Source organism: Phocoena sinus, chromosome 12 (assembly GCF_008692025.1).
Source record: "Phocoena sinus isolate mPhoSin1 chromosome 12, mPhoSin1.pri, whole genome shotgun sequence".
Taxonomy (NCBI): Eukaryota; Metazoa; Chordata; class Mammalia; order Artiodactyla; family Phocoenidae; genus Phocoena; species Phocoena sinus.
The window spans coordinates 8741504-8763524 of record NC_045774.1 but is presented as its reverse complement, the minus strand read 5'-3'; the positions used below and the strand labels follow the sequence as shown (position 1 = coordinate 8763524).

At 45.7% G+C, this 22021-nt stretch overlaps 1 protein-coding gene across 1 annotated transcript in view; it reads left to right on the top strand.

Moving 5' to 3' along the window:
- Positions 1 to 97: 97 nt before the first annotated feature.
- SYTL3 (synaptotagmin like 3) overlaps positions 98 to 22021 on the top strand; it is a 93338-nt gene continuing 71414 nt past the window's right edge. The window contains exons 1-3 of the mRNA XM_032650622.1: positions 98 to 266; positions 16587 to 17216; positions 19783 to 20001. Coding sequence (XP_032506513.1) covers positions 17107 to 17216; positions 19783 to 20001 — 329 coding nt within the window. The 5' untranslated portion in view covers positions 98 to 266; positions 16587 to 17106. The remainder of the gene's footprint in view (positions 267 to 16586; positions 17217 to 19782; positions 20002 to 22021) is intronic.

The window sequence follows — 22021 nt, the reverse complement described above, 5'->3', positions numbered from 1 at the left end:
GGCGCACTCAGGCCCCGCCCCTCGCTCCTGGCCCCGCCCTCCTCTAGGGCCCCCGCCCACTCCCGCCCTGACCCAGTTGCCAGTACAGCTCCGACCAGCCCGGCGGCCGTTGGGGGTTCGCCTCTTCTCCCGTGCTGCCGGAGCCGACGGTTTCCGCGGGAACCCGCCAGGGAATCCCGGCAGCTCCCTACACCTCAGCAACGAGAACAAAACAAATGGACAAAGCCAGTTCGGGAGGGGAAGAGTCGTCCTGGTCCCTCTCTCCGGTTCGTACTGTGTGGGTTAATTTGAACGTTCAAGCGAGTTTGGACACCTAGTAACAAACTGTAAAGTGATTTATGAACATGATGGGCCGTCTGAGATATTGTTTGCAGTCCCCTTAAGGATCCAGGGTTAGGAAACTTTAGCTGTGAACGAAACCTTCCTTTGGGGAGGTAAGTTTTCCATATAAATGAGATTTTTTTTTTTTTCCCTACAGTCACCATTTAAAAAAAAAAAAATTGGGGGGTGGAAAACATTGTAAAATGCTGCACACTTTCTGGCTGCCTTAACCAGAATGACCTAGACATACACTTAACTTGTCTACAAAGGTCTTTATAAAAATTAGTAATGGGGGCTTCCCTGGTGGCGCTAGTGGTTGAGAGTCCGCCTGTCGATGCAGGAGACACGGGTTCGTGCCCCGGTCCGGGAGGATCCCACATGCCGCGGAGCGGCTGGGCCCGTGAGCCATGGCCGCTGAGCCTGCGCGTCCGGAGCCTGTGCTCCGAAACGGGAGAGGCCGCAACAGTGAGAGGCCCGCGTACCGCAAAAAAAAAAAAAAAAATTAGTAATGGCGCTGGGCACTGGTATGGCGCTCTCCAGGAAGGGCTGGGGTATATGTACCTGCTTGCTTGCATGTGATCTGAGGCTAAAACCTTTGACTTTGGGGGCTACTTTTTCTGTTGTTTTTACCACACCCTCAAAGTCAATCTGTCACTTCTTACCTCTTTAAAGACCAATAGCTAAAACCCACTTCCCATCCTTCCAGGAAGGGCTGACCACAGGACCCTGAGACTTGGCAGAATTAAGCTTCAGGGCCCACATTCAGTTCATCTGCAACCCTTGTTTCTGTGCTTTAGAATCTGAGTTCCATGCTGGCAGAATCCGTTTTATTCACTAATGTGTCCCCTGCCCCTTCCATTGTACCTGGCGCATGGTAGGTGCACAATTAAAACTTATTGAATGAATGATTTTCCCCACACATTAGTTCTGCCTCATACCCAGTTGCAGAGAACTGGGAGTGGAGGAAGAGGCAATCGCCTGCCTCCTGGGAAAGGGGGAGGGGGAGAGGGTGAAAGACACAAGGCTGCCCTGCCCTGGACACCTGGCTTGAGCAAGGGGACCTGCTGGGTGGGAACCGGCTGCCCTCTCACACCTGGTTTCTGCTTCTCAGATTCTGAACTCTGCCTTTTGAGCTTTGTTCCCTTCCTGTTATCTGGCTTCGATTCACCTGTTCCAGTGTTTCAGCCTCCAGCCTCAGTCTACATGGGATTCTAAGTCTGGCATTTCTTTGTTTTGTCTTCCTCACATTCCCAGCTTCACCTAAGATCCCAAGATCCCTTGTCAGGTGTCCTTCTCCATCACTAGACCCCAGTTCCAGCCCCTCAGCAGCACCACACTCCCGACCCAATCAGGGGCCCTTTCGCCCTCTTCTAATTTTCTTCTGCTCTCCTCGGGTGGCCCCGGGGGCCCACTAGCTAAGTGTGTTAGAATTATGTGCAAAGCAAGAGGGAACAATTCTGAGTGAGGTTTGGGACATCGTTTCTAAATTGTTCCATAACCTTTTAAGAATTTCCTAATTCAAATGAGTGTCCTGAATGGCTGCTGGGATAGTGCATTAGTAATGCTTAGATCTTAAGTTATACTGTGACTGAAAATCACCAGCATGGGCATAAATCAACAGAAAACATGTAAATGTGAATTTAAAAAAATTTTACATGACTTTAGCTTATCTGCATCGGGTACCACTCTCCAATTTTAACTATCAAAGAACATTCATTAAATGATCATAATACATGCCATAGTTATATTGAGTCTGCCCCAGAAATGGATAAGTTGGTCTGTTTATCTTCAGAACTATTTGTTCACTTATTCAACACACATGACAGTGACACTCACTTTGCTGCAGCCTCTGAGCTGGAGTGGAAGCTACAGAGTTGACTAGGATACGGCCTTGATGGAAAAACTTGAAAAACTTATTTCTGTCCATGGGCGGATTTGAACTCTCTAGGCTCAGTGATGTTGTAGTGCTTGGAAAAATGCAGTGCAGGGGTTGTCTTCTGCCCGATTGATGCGCACTCTGCAGGGCTAAGGAATTTAAAATCACTATGGCATTTGGCCGCTGACTAGCTGCCATTCCAGCACCCCGACTCTGCGAAGAATGAATGTCCATGAGAAGTCCTGGAGTATAAACACGCTGACCCAGAGCTGCTCGTGAATCTCCCGTATTTAGCCATGTTTTAGGATAACGTTTAGGTTTCTGTGCAGCGAGTAAGTGGAGTGGATCTTGGATTTGCTTTTCAATTTGGGGCTTAGCCATAAGTTGGCAGATGTTGTGTGCTTTCTTTCTTCGAGTCGAGTCTCTTAAATACACTCCTTAGAAATAAGGATTGTTGTTGTCAATGCCTTATTTAGCGAGTGTGGGCCAAATAACCATAGCCCTGCCACCTCAACAAGTGATATCCACAGCCACAGTTGGGTCTCCCAGTGCTGTCTATGCCCTGACGCCGTTTGCCATCCAAATCCAGTCCTGGGGATGTTCGCGTTTTCCTTCCTCTCCCTGTGCCTAGGAGTGTTACTGAGATGTACCGTGGAGTCAGGCTGAGTCACTAATGATGAGGAGGAGGAAGATGCCGATGGTGATGATGGCGATTGCAAAACACTCAAGTGTGAGGAACGTAACGTTGTAATGGGGAGGCTGACACAGATGTAAAGTGAGAGTCCTGTGCTGAGAAGTACATGCTAACGAGATTGGCTAAGAAGTGCCTATATTTAGGTCTGCTGTCAGCTGGGAAGCACGGGCACAGTGGGACTGAAATACCTCTGTACCAACTGGGAATGGCTGTTGCTCTGAACCCCTAGGCTCCCTCTTCCTTCCAGTCCTGCCCACCCCTGCCCCTTCCCTGGGACCTCATCCCAAGATCCAACAACTAAAGGATAATTCGGGGCATAGCAGAGCCACCAGTGGGCATTTCTTCTGACCAATCATTTCACACTGTGGTAGTTATCAAATAGTTTATCAGTTCCGTGTATATGAAAAAAACACACACACTCCATCAGTCAGCATAGGCTAGGTTAGCTGAAGAAACCAACGACCCTAGACTCTTGGTGGCTGACAACAACAAATGTGTATTTGTTACTCACGCTACATGACCATCAAGGGTCTGCTGTGGCTCTGCCCGGTGTGTTCTCCACGCATCGGCGGGGACCAGGCTGATGGAGCAGGCTTACTCCAAAGTCAGTGAGGGAGAGGGAAGGGGGAGGGGACAGTGGCCCCAGTGCTGGCTGGAAGGTGCCGCTGGTAAGTGCGCACACTTCTTCGTCCAGAGCAAGTCTCTCGGCTGACCTGGGTTTATAGGGCAGGCACACTTATGGGAGAAGGATGCTACAACCTGCCACACACAGCATTCTGAAGGCTTCCCTTGGTGATTTATTGATACCATGTTCACGCTCTCTTTGCCAGACTCCCGCCCATTCATCAACCTGACCACTCTCCCCTTCCACTGCTACTCTGGTCTAATCCCCAGGCCAGCCCTGTGTCACCTCACTTCAGTTTCAGATGTGATCTATTTCTACCCGTTCAGTTTCAACACCCAGGTACCTTCTATCTTTGCCAGCTCTCCCCTGCTGTCCACTGTAGCCTGAGGCCTTAGGTCAGTGGTCTCCAAACTTCTGTAATCGTACCCATGTAGCATGAATAATTTTTGAGCGGGTAACTCAAAAGTATGTTTATTTCAACTGTGATATGTTAAACTACAAATCCATTTATTTAATATTAATAAAGTTTAAGTTTTATCTTTTTGAAAATAAATATAAAAAGAAGTTCTAATGTTTTCTTAGTATATCCTACTGTTATGGGCTGAATCGTGTCTCTCCCCAGATTCATATGTTGAAGCCCTAACCCCAAGTGCTTCGAATGTGACCTTCTATATTTGGAAATAGGTGTATTTAGAGACCTATTTAGGGTCTTAAAATAGGTAATTAGGTTAAAATGGGGTCCTTAGGGTGGACCTAATCCAATACGACTGATGTCCTTATAAGAAGGGAATAGGACACAGAAAGGTACAGAGAAATCAAGTGAAGACATAGAGATAAGATAGCCATCAACAGGCCAAGGAGCAAGGCCTCGGGAGAAAACCAATCCTGGAAATACCTTGATCTTGAACTTCTAGACTCCAGAATTGTGAGAAAATAAATTTCCATTGTTTAAGCCACACAGTCTGTGGTATTTGTTGCAGCAGCCTTGGCAAAGTAATACACCTACTTTGGAAATGATTAGTCTAGGATACCCTCATTCTAAAAACATTTTCTTCCAAATACTCCTAAATGGATCCACGTACTATCTTATGCTGCAAAATAGTAGCACTACTCCTAAGGAAACAGCGCTTGTTACTTATTAAGGATCTTCTTAGGCCGTGGGTCCTAGACCACGATCACCGTGACAGTGCCTGACGTAGTAGGTACACAATAAATATTTGTGAATGCGTTGAATGAACTGTAACCTAAGAGAGAAGCCTGTGACCCTCCCCAGGAAACAAGCTCAGAGGGGCCAAGTGGTTTGCTCAAGGTGACTCAGGTCTGTCTCACCCCAAAGCCAGCCCTCTTTTTTGTTTTTTTTTTGGCGATATGCGGGCCTCTCAGCGTTGTGGCCTACTCCCGTTGCAGAGCACAGGCCGCGGACGTGCAGGCTCAGCGGCCATGGCTCACGGGCCCAGCCGCTCTGCGGCATGTGGGACCTTCCCAGACCGGGGCACGAACCCGTGTCCCCTGCATCGGCAGGTGGACTCTCAACCACTGCGCCACCAGGGAAGCCCTTAAAAGCCAGCCCTCTTAATTCACTCTTCCCTCCTGTCATGTTAATCCTCCTGCCCCACCCCTGCTTCTCACCTGATGGAATTTCCCCATCTCAGGTGGGCATCCTTAGGCCACAGAAGAATGAGATCTCAGAACCGAAGAGCCGAAGGGATGATCAAAGTGAATCTCACTTACAGCTGAGGAAGCCGAGGCCCAGGAGTATTTGGAGAGATCTAGTGATTCCCAAGGCCACACAGCATGCCTTAATCTTGGTCATCAACTGACGTGCCTGAATCATAGTCTCTCAATTAGAGTTTATACTAGTTCACCCTGGAGAGTGAGTCTGAGATCCTCAAAAGAGACCGTTAAGGGGGAAAAAAGACAAGTCCACTGAGAGGGAGAAGATATCTGTGATATAAATATCTGACAAAGGACTCATATCCTGAATATATAAAGAACTTCTACAAATCAATAACAGAAAGATAACCCAATAGCAAAACAGGCAAAAGACATGAACAGGTCCTACATCAAAGCAGATATCCAAATGATCAATAAACATATAAAAAGATGCCAAATTGCTCAGCTTCTCTATACATCAGGGAAATGAAAATTGAAACCATAATGTGATACCACTATACACCCACCAGAATGGATAAAATAAGAAAGGCAGACAATATCAAGTGTTTGGGAGGATGTGGAGCCCCCGGAACTTGTTGCCAGTAAAGGATATAAATTAGTTCGACAGCTTTGGAAGACTGTGTGGCAACATTTGCTAAGGTTGAACGTACACCTAACCTGTGACTAGCAATTCCACTCCCGGACACATAACCAGCAGACACGTATGCAAATATTCACCCAAGCGTTTGTAGCAACACTATTCATAACAGCCCAAAATTATAAATAGCACAAATGTCCATCAACAGTACCATAAACAAATGTTTTAATCTGTTCATACAATGAAATACAACACCGCGATGAGAATGAACAAACTATAACTACATGCAATAGTATGAATCTCATAAACGCTGAACAGCGGAAATGCAATAGTATGAATCTCATAAACGCTGAACAGCGGAAGCCAGGCCCAAAAATTGTTAATATCGTATGATTCCACTTACACAAAGTGCAGAATCGGGAGGACTAATGAATGATGTTAAAGGTCAGGCTAGTCGTTACCTTTGGGGGGGAAAGGTGTAACTGGAAGGCCTATGAGGGGCTCCCGAGACGCTGTTTAAGTTTTGTTTCTTCATAGGGGTACGTTCACTTTGGGAGAATTTATCAAGCTGTGCTTATGATCTGTATCATATTCCATACGTACGCTATTCTTCAGTGAAATTTACCCCCCAAAAGTCCGTGCCAGTCTTGTTATAAATCAACTCTTGAGTTAACAGCTGTGTTTGAGATGTCATTACATTAGTCATTTACACTTGAGGTCAATGGAGAAACCCCTTGCAAACGTGGGAACGTTTGACTAATGGAAGCCTCTAGGCTCTTTGGGGGTTTCTTTGGTCTGGGTGAAACATTGCAGTAGCACCAGTGTGGTCTTTCCTCCACCAAAAAACATACACTGTTGGCGTACAAGCGCGCCTGGGTGTGGTTTCACATGGCTTTGCCCCGGGGTCCTTGGCGAGTGGGGGTTAGTAGCCACAGAGGCCCTCAGGGCCCGCCTGCCCGACAGGAAGGAAAGAGAAATACGTCAATTGTTCTAGCATGAAGAAAAATTGACTTCCTTCTCCAGAACGAGCTCCCCTGGTCTCCCCTCTTGAAGCTGAGGCAAAGGTAGGCTGAGCACCTGAGTCCAGCCCTTCGGGCAGCTTGTTTTAAGGGTGGGGTGGATAGAGATTACAGTTTATATAACTTCTCTTAAACTAATGGCTTTGAAAATGTAGGAAATAAAAGGAATGATATATCAGACAAAGGATAACTTGTAATTTTATTGAATAGCATACATTTTAAATGTAGGATAAGAATGATTTGAATGGAAAGGAGGAACACTTCAGAGTTAGTTAAAAAACTAAAGCAAACTAACGCAAAGAACAACACCCGAAAGCTATATGGTGTGGATTTTTTCTGTGGGGGTAGAGAGTGTTGTTTGATTTCCTTTTTGGTTTGTAAATTCTTATACATACAGTTTATTATTGTTTGGCTCTGAATCAACTTCACAGATTCCAATTTTTTGATCCCCCATAATCTTTAGTTTGGAGGTGGAACATAAATGTAATTTTAAAATTAAGTTAGCCGGGGTCTAATTTAAATGTCTTGCAATTCAGCCTCCTTAACCCCCAAACAGAATTTCCTGACAAGAGGAGAGATTATGGGAAGAAAATGCATGTTAGATATTAAGTATCTACTGAGACGTTAGAATTGGTATAGAAAAAGGTTATTTAGCCAAGATAGTAGAAGATTCTATGTTCTTAACTTTCCTGTCTAAACAAAGCATAAGACTTTGGAGTTAAACAGACCCAGATTAGAGTGTGACTTTAGGTAGATTACTTAATTGCTGCAAGCCTCACTCTCCTCGTCTGTAAAATGGGTATCCTTTCACCATAAGGTTGCAACGAGGACTGAGATTGTGTGTGTAAAGAACTTGTCAAACTGTCTGGTCCAGAGTAAGTGCCAAATGTCAAAAAACAGTAGCGGGTGGTACAAAAAAAGTGTAGCAATAATTATGGGTAGTGCCTCCTGTATGTAACAATATGATAATATTAATTCTCATCTTTTTACCTTTCCATGAGAAAAGGTCAAGTTTAAGCCTGAAATATCATGGATTTCTATTTCAGTGTTTAACTTTGATTCTAAAAAGGCATTTGGGGGTTATTTTTGGTGGCAAGATGTCTGTGTGAATGAGAAAGGATAGACTCCACAGTGAATGCAGGAACCTTCCAGAAGGCGCACCCTTTCCGCCTTCTCCTGTCTCTTGTAGGTGTCAAGTTTTCTAGGCTTAAACCCACGAACACACAACGTCATACATTAAGGACAGAGTTTTGAGGGACCTGAAGCTTATATGATGTCTGGAGACTTTAAGAAAACAAATACAAGATCAGGAATTGCAAATGAAGGGGCGAGAAGCCCAAGGTCACCGGCTTCCTGGAAAACCACCTCTGGTTCGGTGACCAGAGAGACGAAGAATTTGCAAAGGCTTGTCTCTCTTTCCACGTCACAGTTCCTGAGGGACACACAGGCGAGTTGTCTCACCTTTGCAAAAAGGAGCCCATCAAGCCTTGAGCTGGAACCACAGACCCAAGAGCCGCCTCGCGTTCCGCTCCTTTCTTAGGAGGACGGACTGGTGGTCCTTGCGGCTGTTCCAGGCGTCCGTAAGGAAAGTCCATGTACAAAAAAGAGATGACATTTTCAGGTGAAGCTGCAAGGTCTGCGTAGTCCCTCAACTTTTCCCCTGCATTCGGGGCAGAAGGTATTGTGGCTGTCTTCGGAAAAAACTGCAGCTTCTCAAGGAAACAGCTGTGGTGAAACACAGCAGCGGAGGGTGCGGTCTCTGAAGCGACGGGGGCTGTGAGCCTCGCTCGGCTGTGACTTTCAGCCTTGGGCACGGTCTCTAGTTTGCCTTGAAAGTCTGGGTGGCGATGACAGTCGTGTTCACACGCAGGCATGTCAGGCATGTCGCCTGATTTGCCGCATTTCCCTCCATCACAGGCAGGGGGTGGTGCTTTCGTTCCTTTGATGTGATGACCAGCTGCTCAGAGGTGGTAGACATTTAGATGAAAGGACTTGGGGACGGCCTGCAGATAAAGAGCGTTTCCTTTCCTGTCCTCCTTTTCTCTTCTCGCCCTCAGTTCCACGTTTCTTGTACTTTTCCCCCTCATCAGATCTAAAAAGCCGAAGTCAATTGGCTGTTAGGCTGAGGAAAGCAAGCAAGCGTGGTTTCAAAACTCACACGTGTTTAGCGACTTCCCTGGAGGTCCAGGGGTTACAACTCCGCGCTTCCACTTCAGGGGACGCGGGTTCGATCCCTGGTCGGGGAACTGAGATCCCGCAAGCCGCTCGGCCAAAAAAATTTTTAAAACAGACACGTTTGGATGTTCCTTTCCCCTGGCAAAAGGGGTCCCACACGTTTCTCCCCTGGGACTCTTTCCGTGCCCCCTCCCCTGCCCCCAGCCATTTCTGCTCTCTCCATATGCAGTGAATCACGCCTTCCTCTCAGCGGCCTCCTCTGTAGATCCTTATGTGTTTATACTCATCCTACCATGTCGTAACTTATTCGTTCGCATGTCCATTTTCTGGCTGGAGTGCGAGCTTTTTGAACGCAGAGACCGGCTCCTACTTATTTTATATCCTCAATCCGTGGCACATGCCTGGCACACACAAGGACCAATGAAATCAGCGCTGTGGATCAATGCACTCATCACCAAACCGCGTTGGTCTGGATGCAAAGTTCCACCGGGACACAGCACGACCGGCTACCAGCAAGACGGATATACGCGGACTGAAACACTGTGCTGGCTTTAGGAGGGGCCCCTGCTGTATCAGTCCCTATCGGTCCCAGAGGAATGGCTTGAGTCCTGCTTTGGGGCCTTCCTGAAGGGGTGGAGGGGGAGGAGAGAGGACGAGTTCTGAGTGCTGCTTGCTTTGTTCCAGCTGTTGCTCTAGGGCTGTACCCAGATGATTCCAGAATTGGGGTTTGATCCCAGGTTGTCTGACACCCAAACCTATGCTGAGATGGGATGGTTTGCTGTGAAGTGCTTCTCCAGGTGGCTCTGGGAGACTTTTTCCTTCAAAGTGGTGCTTTGATGTAGGTTTTATTTATTATTTAATTGTTAGATAAAATTAGACTGGTAGATGGGATACTGTAAAACAAAGGGCAGCCACCGTTTCAAATGTACAAAAATGCAATTGAGAAAGGAGGTTGAGGGCTAGACTCAGCTCCATGTGGGTGAGGACAGAGCCTGATTCCAGTTCTTGGGACAAAAACACAATTTAAGAATTTGTTGGGTGCGTGAGAGAGTGACTAAACATCATCATAGAAAAACCGGATCTGGGAGATTTCATTATTCAAGCTATGAGATTGTAAATTTCTGCATGAGATCATTAAACTAAAATACCTTTTTGTGTGCTTCTCAGATTTGAAATGACTCAGATTTCCCGATGCTTTCCAGATGTCTGAAGCCTGGAGCTTTCTGAGATGAGTGTTATTTGCTCACCTGACTGTCCTTCCTTCCCGCTCTACTCGAATTCGTGCTTCCTGCTTTGGCAAGTAAACCCGCATGTTACAATATTCACTGGGTTTCTCAACCCCAGCGAAACATTAAGGACCCATTTGCTGGGTGATGAGGGGTCACTAAAAACCAATGGGACCACTAGAAGGACACTTGAATCAGACAGAAAGAAGTCCGAGTCATGATAGAAAAATACACAAAGGGAAACGGGGTCATAATGAAGAAGCGATTTACTGTGCTTGTAAATAAGGAGAAAGTTCCTGAATTAGTTAGCAATTAATCTGGACCTTGGAAGATTAATAATAATAATGACGATGATGGTACTATTACTACTACCACAGTTAACATTTGCCAACGGCTTATTATATGCTCACCACCGTGATCTAAGTACTTTACGGGTAACAGCACATTTAATCCTCAGAGCAACTCTAGGAAGTGGGTGTTGTCATTCTCTCTACTTTATGGGCAAGGCAATTAAATCCCAAGGGGCTTAGGTAACTTGCCCAGCATCTCAGCAGTCAGTAAGGGGCAGAGAAGAGCTACTCACTCAGCCAGTGAGGCTCCAAATCCTGCTTTGCGGACTGTTCCCCTCACTGCCTCCGAGGAAATTAGATTTTGGTAGGGAGAGGCAAGAGCAGGAGTGAATGCACGGAAAAAGAAAAGTGCATGATGTGTTCAGGGAGCAGTCTCAGATGTGTCTAATTCGGGAGCATTGCAGCATTCTGCGGGAATTAAGGATGGAGGAGTAGGGAGGAGGCCAGATCAGTGAGGGTGCGAAAGGCCGTTTCGCAGTTTAGAACTCACGTGGAGGCGGTGGAGACCCTGAGCTCCTTTCCTGGGGGAGGAGTGACATATTCCCACCTCATCCTTGCTCAGTGGACTGTCCCTCACCCTAGAGATGTTCCTCTCCTTCCTCAGACCAGCTCCTTTTCTTCTCCCGGGCTCAGCCATGAAGATTTTCCTGTCCTCTCCGGTCACCAGTCTCCTTCTTACTCACCATCCATTCAGTGCTGTCGCTCCTGTTCCCACTGGTCGGCTGCAGGCTAATGGACACAGCCAGTTCTGGACCCCATCAGTTGCTCCTGTTACCCACTTTGTGTTACAGGTGCCATGCTCACACCTCGCTCCCTCATCCCAGCATAAGGCAAGGAACACGCCAACTGATTTTAATAGATCTCATAGAATTCTTTTACAATCTCCATTTTTTGACTCAAAAACATCAGCGAGATCAAAGCATCCAACAGAGAAGTCTACTTGTTTTATCCATGTTTTGAAGAATATGAAAAATAATCCAGGGTGGCTTCTAGTTTCCTGCTAGCGTCGGTGACCAGAAATGGAATCTGTAAAGATGGACCTTAGCTTGCTAAGGCCGCCCGGTGGATGGACTTCTCTCTTACTTTCTTGGTATTTACCATGGGTGCATGCTGCTGGCTAATTAGCTCCATCTGCCACCCTAGAAACCTCTCTTGACTAGGAAAAAGTTCACTAAAAATAAATAAATAGTTTTAAAAAAATAAGTAAATCATTGCCATAAGTCTGGGGCACCTTGTCTTGGATAAATACACTATAGGCGAAGATTAGTTTTAGTGAATTGGGTTTGAGTGATTTGACAGGTGGATTACAGAGTAAAATCTCCAATTTGGCTGTTGATGTAAAACTTAGAGGAATTCAAATGCCAGCCTACCAGGGATAAAGTGCAGAAAGAACTCCAGGTTCTGTTCAAGAGGATTGAAAAGATGCCGTTGAAATAACTTGGATGATTGCTGTTGAAAGAGAAACTCTGAGCTCTCAGTTAGAACCTGGAAATCAGGCCTGCCTGGAATTGCATAAGCAAATTTACAATCAAACTAAAACCCCAACACAGCTTAAAACAATAAAAACAACTGACCAGTCCTCTAATTTCCCCACCGCATTCTCCTAAAACCCAATAATATGTTGAAAATGAACAAGAGAATGATATACACAGTTTAATTTGTAAGTGACCTGAGAAATCATTGGATTCTCTAGTTCAGTGGTTCTTAAACCCCAAGGACCCAATGCTCACCCTTTATAGGAAATATTTTGTAGTTCACCTTTTGCTATCTGGAATTGGAATTCATGTATAATATAATTTACCTACACCAATAACAACAACAATGCATCATTACTGTTATAAAAGGAGAAATAAAGGGGCAGTAAATTATAAGAATATAATATGTACTCATGTATGTAAACTGCATTAGAAGACATAGTGAAGTTGTCAAATGTTCACATACATAGAATCACATTGACTAGAACATCTACAAATGCAGACCATTACCAGTATTATGGCATTAGTGATTCAAATGCTACAAGCCACGCTGCCCTTGGTGATGCAACGCTCTGAAATGATAAACAATTTTTGTTAAAGTTCTAAATGAAACCAAGTACAGTCTTTCTTCAATTTACATAATAGTTGCATTCTGGAAAGCTCAGAGTATGTGAAAACCCTGCAAAATATACTTTGTGTTTCTATGAGTTAAATTCTATTATCAGAAAATTATACTTTTTTCCTAGTTGAATTATCTGGTAAGATAGCCAACATTTGTATGGGAATGCAAGGTAACTTTTTGTCACTGTGACAACCAAAAGCACCCCACAAATATCTAGAGGGAAGCATGGTACTGCCCCTACTGAAAAAGCCTGAACAAATCCAAATAAGATGAAGCACCTGTGGCTCAAACGTGTGAAATGTCTAAGCCACCAAGCCAGTTGGGACACTAGGAGGACCCTGGTAACCAAAGAGAAAACATCCTCCTAAGTTTCTGTTAAAACTTGAAATGAATGATCCTGGGGTGATGCTCTATGCAGTACTGATTGCATCAGTTCAAAAAGTCACCCTTGTGTAGAGAGGATCTGGACACAGGTCCTCCAAGTTAAAGGGAAAAAGTACATTTCAAAACAATAATAGGGACTTCCCTGGTGGCGCAGTGGTTAAGAATCCGCCTGCCAATGCAGGGGACACGGGTTTGATCCCTGGTCTGGGAAGATCCCACATGCTGCGGAGCAACTATGCCCGTGCACCACAACTACTGAGCCTGCGCTCTAGAGCCCACGAGCCACAACTACTGAACCCACGTGCCGCAACTACTGAAGCCCGCGCGCCTAGAGCCGGCGCTCTGCAACAAGAGGAGCCTGTGCAATGAGAAGCCCGCGCACCGCCACCAAGATTAACCCCTGCTCACCGCAGCTAGAGAAAGCCTGCACGCAGCAACAAAGACCCAACACAGCCAAAAATTAATTAATTAAAATTTAAAAACCTAAAAAAAAAAAGAAGGATTTACTCATAGTAGTTATCAACCACGTGCTTGGATGACTGAAGGTTTATAGAAACCAGAGTCAAAATCTCTCAAAGTCGAGAATAAAAACTCAGAGAGAGAAACACGGCACACCCAGACCTAGGAGAAAACACCCTCCTAGGCTTTCTGTTAAATCTTGAAATGAATGATCCTGGGGTGATGCTTCGTCTAAGCTTTATCCCTGTATCAACTTGGAGCACCAGAGAGCACCGTGTTTTGCTGTGTGTTTGAAAGGCTTTCAATGAACTGTAATCTGGTGCTCGATCCTTAGTTAATCTGAAATCAATATAATGATGATACGTGAAGCACAGTTTTGCATCTTCTGCCAGACCACTGCTCAGATAATTGATTGCCTTTTTGGTCCATGCCCTTTACACCTCAAGAATGCCCTTGTTTTCTTTCGATTTATCAGAACTATGTACACCACTTTGATTTTGGGTTTTGTTTCGTTCTGTTTTGTTTTGCCTTGGTTACTAGGAAGGTCAGAGGTACAGCTAATGCTCAAGTACAGTGACTGTTTCACTGCAGGTTCCCGGTAGAAATTGCCGGCCCCTTTTCGCTCTGGTTGCTGTTTCTCTGACTTTAATCGTCCTCTCTGTGCTTTTATTGTGAGCTACATCATCTTCTTGTGAAAAGTAGGATAGAGTATAAATTACCAGTCATTAAGTCCTGTATCCTAAGCACCTGAACAGTGCCTGGCACGTGGGTGCTTTATCAACATTTACTGAGTGAATGGATGATGGATGGATGCTGGAAACGAACTCAATTTCACTTTTCTGTAAATAGCAGTGGATGGCCACTAGGGGGAGGAAGCGCGCCTACTCCTCCCTGCAGACGGCTCTCTGAAGCCACAGACATGCGTTTGGTAGAGAACAGTAGTGTTTTTAAGTAACCGAATCCTGCATTTCTGGAATGGGTAGGGCCTTTCCCCCTGAAGGAGTGAACACTGAGTACTGCAGGAGCACTCTCTTCCAGCCCAGGGCTGCGCTGCTTCTGCTGGACAGCAGAGTCCAAAGGCCACATGGAGAGAAAGCTCAGTGCACAGATCACATGTTTTGAAACAACTGCAAAAATCTTCATTTAAAACACTTGCGAATCAGACAAACAGGATAGTAGTATGGTTGGCCTAGTAGTATGGTTAATAGGTTAAAATAAGAAAAAAGCAGGAAGAACCGAGGGCGTGTTTAGAAGAAATAGGCTTATGACGTTGGTGACACAGTGGCTAGTTTGCACTTTACCACTTAGCACTTGATTACACGCTGTTTCCCAGCACTCTCCTCTTTTTTTTTGTGGTACCCGGGCCTCTCACTGCTGTGGCCTCTCCCGTTGCGGAGCACAGGCTCCGGACGCACAGGCTCAGCGGCCATGGCTCACGGGCCCAGCCGCTCCGCGGCATGTGGGATCTTCCCGGACCGGGGTACGAACCCGTGTCCCCTGCATCGGCAGGCGGACTCCCAACCACTGTGCCACCAGGGAAGCCCCAGCACTTTCCTCTTTCCCAGAGACTCAGAGCCTTGGGGAACTCCGTCTATTCATCTGGAAACGCGGGCCCAAGGAAGGATGTGGCTTCGACTCCGGTGGGGCTGGAGCCCCAAGTCCTTGTCCCTGTCTGTCCCTGTCATTTCCCCACCGTCTACATAGGACACCTTTTGGGAGCAGGCACTTGGGACTGCTTGGCTGGAGACCAGAGGCCAGGAGCGTCTCCTGGCAGCCCTGGGCTTTCCTACTTCTCATGCAACCTCTGCAATTTGGGTGGGCCACATATTTTAACTTTATCCTACAATAGAGAAACTGACAGATAGAGAATCCCTTAAGCCAGGGGTCCTTAGCCTGTAGGCCCATGACCTTGGACATGAAAAAATTTTACATCATTGTTTTCATTAACCCGTAACTAAAATTTAGCATTTCCTGCAATTATGAGTACAGGCACTGAACCACAGTAGAACTAGCAGGACTGGTGACTGCCACAAATAGAAATCACAGATATTTTTATGCCACATTGTATGTTGCAGATATCTGAAAACATTGTTTACAACCATCACTACTCTGAAATTAGTTGTTAGATCACTGCTAGATTTCATGCATCAATGGACCCATCTATTACTATGTTATAATCTTTAAAAATTTCAGTATCATCGATTTCCTTTGTAATAATGTATTTTATTTTATGCACTTAAATACAGAAGCTTCACCAGATGACCAAAGATTAAGAATCTGTGCTTAAAGAAATGATTCCTTAGGGTTCTCTTAACTTCTCATTCATTGATTTGCTATGAATCATAAATTAATATAATGTGCATTTCTGTTGCAGCCAAACAAAGGGAGTTTAGCTTCTAAAGAATTGAAAGGAAGTCTTATTACTAAGGAATTCATGTAGATTTGATAACAAAATGGCATTCTAGAAAGTGCATCAATTAGAGCTGCATTTCCTGCTTTTCACTGACATGCATCTATCCAGTGCTTTATCAATTCAATGCCATCCTCTTGGTTGGGGGGAAGAACAGATTGAAGGTGATGTGTGTCCAACGTCACTGATGGCAAAAGAAAGTAGGAGGAACGTATGCAGAACCTGGCAACTAGCATTAACCAGAAACAAGGCCCCGAGCATAGGGCAGCCACTGAAAACCATTAAAGACCATAGATAATGGGTAGATTGAGGTTGTGGTGATATCCCTTTATACATCCTTAATTGATTAAACAGTTTCTTTTTGAGTCTTGAAGTTAACTGTAAAAATTACAGTGAGCAGTTGAGAACTTGGTTGTTCTAATGTACTTTCGATTGGGATGATGTACGTTAAAGATAGACCTGTATGCCTCTAATCACTCAAGGTACAGAATTCATATTAGAAAAATTCAAGTGTGTAAGTTTGAGGCTTTTAGAAACACGAGAAGGCCAATTTAATAAAATTTAAAATCTTACGTTATCATCATGGCAGAAAATGCAGAGATCTGTCTGTGTAGAGCATTTTGTCTCTTCTGGATTCATGCTGCAGTATAGGTACATCAGCCAGGAAAAATGATGCCATTTTTATTGTCTTTTCTACAGGTATTGAGCTGGCTGGGCTTTTAACCATCGTTGCTGCTACCTGTAAACATATGAAGGGGAAGGTTGACTTCTGTAAGTCGTTGATACGCTTCTCACTGCTCTTCGTAAATTCCCTCAGATTGGGGATTACTTCTGCTTTGCAGAAATTATCTGCAGGGGGCCCTGCATAATTTATAACAATCTCTGGCAAAACCTCAGAAAAAAAGATATGCTTTTGTCTTAGTCGGATATCAGAGGCTGCGGCAGGACCCAGGGAAAAGGCTCCCCAGGTGGCATGAGGCTCTGGGAGCGACCATCCCAACCGAGGGACGGCCTCTTGGAACTTCCTTCTCCTGAGGAGTGTGACACAGTAAAAAGAAGGAAAAAAAAGAGCCACAAGCAACACAGCTGCCAATGAAATAGGAGAGGGATTGCTTTCAAAAGCACGTGGGGCTCTCACTGGACTCTCTGTGCTCATCCGCGGGACAGGAGCGCAAGGCCACGGAGTAGAACCTCAGCGTGGGTCTAAGAAGAGACAGAAATGGCCCAAGAAGTCAGCCTGAAGTCCCTCCGGGGATCAGAACGCGAGGTGATCCTCCAGGTCCTGTACCGGGACCGGGAGGTTCGAAACATCGAGGAGGAAAGGATACGGTATGCTGTCATTTAGTGGGTGGGATTCTTTCGTTTTTTTGGCTTTTTCTGCTTGGAAGCTGCTTCTACCTGGCGTACTGCTGCTTGCTGCCTACTCAGCTTCTTGTCTGACAAGAGTCAGAGTGAAGGGCTGTGGGGGAGGTGACCTTTGCCGTGTCACTAAGCTTCGGGGATGGTAAGGGAAAGAATGCCTTTTGTTTTTCCTTTAAAATAATGCCTTTTTTTGTGATAAGTTTGCTGTCTGTCAGCTTGTCCATTTGCCTACTTGACAGGAATAATTCAAGGGAAGCTTTCAGGCTTCTCATACGCCCTTCAAGGGAAAGACCTCCGGCTAAGGGTTTTCCTAAATTATTTTTGGTGGTAACCGAAGGCACAAAGAAAGCAGCATAGAAACAGCAAACCTGCTGGAATCCATTCCTGTCCTTTTCTTTTCTCTCTTTTGCTTCCCAGCCGGCTTTGAGGGAAGGGGAAACCTGCCCAGCCTGCTCTCCGACTGATCTGTTAGCAGAGAGCCTCTTTCCTCTCTCTGAGCTCCGCGGGCTGTTGGACGTTAGTTTAACACTTAACAAAGCAGGGCTGGGCGGTGTCCGTGGTTAGCTGTCAAGATCCATCTTTAATATGGTGATGCTTTGTTTACCGATCGATGTTTATGGAGAGCGTGAGGTCTAGAGGATAAGTAAATGGAATAGGCTTTTTGGTTTTGCTTTGTTTTTAATGGCAGAACTCCTTCAGAGTCTGCCAGGAAAAATAAACATATAAAATAAAACTTTGGACCACCAAATGTCTGAGGAAGGAGCGAAAATTTCTGGTTAACTGGAAGGTACAATGTTCTTTTTCTACCCTCCTCTGTTATCCCAAAGCTCTCTAAGTGTACTTATACTTTATTCCACTAAAAAAATACACTGAACAAAATTGATTTTTCTTTGATGATTCAAGATCTTACGGTGATTTAGAAGCATCGTTTTGAATATCAACAAAGTAACTTGGATACTGTGGTAAAAGGTTTGTTACAAAGGGTACTGATTCTAGAGCAAATCCTGAAAGTTGGATGTAAGCTTGTTTCTTGGGGTTAGCTTCTCTTTTCTAAAAGTAAGTAACAGGAGGGCTTCCCTGGTGGCACAGTTAAGAATCCGCCTGCCAACGCAGGGAACACGGGTTCAATCCCTGGTCCAGGAAGATCCCACATGCCGCGGAGCAACTAAGCCCGTGCACCACAACTACTGAGCCTGCGCTCTAGAGCCCACGAGCCACAACTACTGAAGCCCACGTGCCTAGAGCCTGTGCTCCACAACAAGAGAAGCCACCGCAATGAGAAGCCTGCGCACTGCAAAGAGTAGGTCCCGCTCGCCACAACTAGAGAAAGCCCACGCACAGCAACGAAGACCCAACGCAGCCAAAAAATAAACAAATAGATTTAAAAAAAAAGAAAAGACATGAGAGCAAGCATTAAAAAAAAAAAGTAACAGTAAATCAACTATACTCCAATAAAACTTTAAAAAATAATAAAAGTAGGGCTTCCCTGGTGGCACAGTGGTTGAGAGTCCGCCTGCCGATGCAGGGGACGCGGGTCCGTGCCCTGGTCTGGGAGGATCCCACATGCCGCGGAGCGGCTAGGCCCGTGAGCCATGGCCGCTGAGCCTGTGCGTCCAGAGCCTGTGCTCCGCAACAGTAGAGGCCACAACAGTGAGAGGCCAGTGTACCGCCAAAAAAAATTAAAAATAAAAATAAATAAATAAAAATTTAAAAAAATAATAAAAGTAAGTAACAGAGACATTTCATAGAAGAGTATTCTGGCTAATGATACCTTCTGGGGTCCAATGTAATGTCCCTTTGTACTAGGGCTATTGTCCTGGGGAAATAGGGACTGAAAGTAACTGACCACCCATAAAAAACAGTAGCAAAAGCATAGCAACGAGGGAGCTCAGCTTGGTGCTCTGTGATGACCTAGATGTGGGAGAAAGGCGGGGCTGGAGGTTCAAGAGGGAGGGGGAATATAGGTACACATATAGCTTATTCACTTCATTGTACAGCAGAAACTAAACACAACATTGTAAAGGAATTTTACTCCAATAAAAAAAAAATTTTTTTAATTTATTCCATTAGAAAAAAGCATAGCATCAGCTAAATAACTTTATTGGGGAACTTAAGACAATAGCAGGCATGTATACTGTACATTTATAGGTCATTCCCTGCCTTGCATTTTAGAATTGATGCCATTTTCTGCATTTTTCCTCTTCTTTCACTGTCCTTGCTTTATGTTATAATGCCCTTTGGGCACAGAGGGATGAACCTAGCCAGCCATAGTGTTTATGCTTTGCCATTTAATCCTCACAGCAACCCTGGGAGGTAAGGCTTGCACAGTCGAGAAAACCTCTGAGCCTCTGCTCCGAGACGTCGCAAGAGATCGTGGTTTACACAGCCGTGTTGGAACCCGGGGGTGCTGGATGCCAAAGCCCCTTCTTTCTCGCCATGGGTGGTGCTGTTGGGGCCCTTGCCATGTAGGAATTTGGCTGGCATCTGTCCTTCCACTCAATTGCTTCTTATCATTTAACTCTCTGGGCCACAGGAAACTGAAGACACACTTGCAGCATCTCAGGTGGAAAGGCTCGAAGAGCGGGAGCCAGGAGTACAAAGAGAAGTCCTGTGCCCGCTGCCGGCAGGCCCTGGGGCTCCTGCTGAACCGGGGGGCCGTGTGCCAGGGCTGTAGCCACCGCGTGTGTGCCAAGTGCCGAGTGTTCCTGAGGATGACCCGTGCCTGGAAGTGTACCGTGTGCTTTGAGGACAGGTGAGGATGGGCTGGGGAGCCTCAGAGATGGTGCAGGACAAACTGTTGACAAAGACGGCTGTCGCTCCTCAAACTTGATCGGGAAATGTTTGCCGAGTGCTTAATATGGAGCTGCCTTTCTAGAAGTGGAAGTTATTGTAATTCAAAAGTGCGTTTTGTTATATGAAAAAAGTTTTTTTTTTTGTTTTTAATTTACAAAAGTTTGTTTGTAATGGCTGGGGATCAGTTAACGTAGGAGTTAAGATTCCTTTCAATTTCTTAACTGGTTCATTTTGTTAGTTTTCTTAGAGCTTAATTTATCTCTTTGAGGAAACGTGGAGTGAATTGTAACACAGAGAATATTAGAGCGTCCTGTGCAGCTTTATTAAGGCCTTTTTGAAGGAGGCAAGCTGACCTGTATTGGATGCTCTACTAGAGAAATGGGTATGCTTTCTGTTAGTGATAGTGGGAATCTACATTCTAATCTTTTGATGTTGTGAGGTTTTAAAATATTTTAAACATGGAATTGGCATTTTTGAAAATGATAAAGAATATCTGTGGCTTGATCTCATGCCGTTCGAAGCACGAGTAGGCTGGTCGCCAGTCCCTTGGAAACACGGGGGGGTGTTTCTGCCTCTCGTGGGGTGGCGTGCACAAGGACGTCACAGAACTTACGAGAGGTAGCTATGTTCCTCTGGTGTGATTCTAGGAGAGGAATCAGAGACTGAGATTTGAAAACAACTTGTAAATATTGCTGTAGATGCGTGAGTGCCCCGGGGGCTAAGACTGTGAGAGGTGCTTACACAGTGTGGGCACAGCAGCTGGGTTTTCTCTCCCCCTAAATCGGAAGGATTGTGTCTATGGGCATATCCTGATATTAATCTCCTTAAATTTCCCATCCCTTTGCAAGGCTTAATGTATTTCAGTCAGTCATTCGAAGGCAGGTTGTTCAACCAGATTTCCTTGTTCCTAAGCTCCACACCCCCCCCCACCCCCAGCTCTGAAGCAGCACGCCAGGTCACTCCCCCGTGGTCAGAGTTATCTCCACACATCTCGCCGTTTCCTCAGTTTGTGAAGCCGATGCCCTGCAGGCTTTTCTCAGCTTGAGAGGAAAAGACCAAGATTTCCTGTGAGCCGCCTGGCCTGCACTTGTGCTCAAGCAGGTCTGGGCTCTTGAGAGAGGAGGAAAGGTCCCAAGATCTCCAGTCAACCATACATATTTGGTCGATAAACACTGCGTCGTAAGGTATTAAATTCTTCAGCACTTTTTCTTCATCTAGCCACAGGGTTATAGGACAGGGGCTGAGGCAACCTCCCAGGAAGCTGGCCAGCCCTGCTGAAGTCTCTGCCCTGGAGGGCACCATGCCCGGGGCATTGTAACTTTACCGCTCTAAGCTCATGAAGCTGATTTCTGAAACCCCAGCTTCCTTATGTTGAAATAAGGATGTTTGTCAAAATATCCAAGATGACTGCATTACTCTGAGTGAACTGACATAGGAAATCGCTTGGGGAGAGAGCTAAGTAATGTATAACCCAACTGCCCCCCTCCCAGCCTACTTTCTTCGAAGCTCTCTGCTCTCTCTCTCTCTAGTTTTGTCCACGCTGGGCTGCCTTCCAATCCTGGGGCCAAACCAAAGAAAAGCCTTGGGAAAACTTGAGGGTAGACGATAGTCACAACTGAGCTGGGTCCTGGACAGGTTTTTGACGCTGTCATTTTCCTCTCCCTGCTTCTTCCTCAGCCTGAGACTCATTCCTCAAGAAGTGGATTTGCTGTGGGAGCAGGAGAGAAAACAGGTTTTAAAATCAAGAAAGAAGAAGCTCTAGGGTAGCAATTTAAAAAAGCAAAACCAATGTACAGATTGCTGCAGTCAGTGCCCAAGTCCTGTGACCAGCGCTGGCCTTGGGCTTGTGTTGAGGGTCCAGGAGACACCTGAGGTTTCTGCCTTCTGAGCAGGTTTTCTGCTGAGGACCCCAGGAGCTCAGAGGAGGGAGAGGCGAGGGAGGGCTGAACTGGCTCAAGGTGACTTCCCAGAGCACCCAG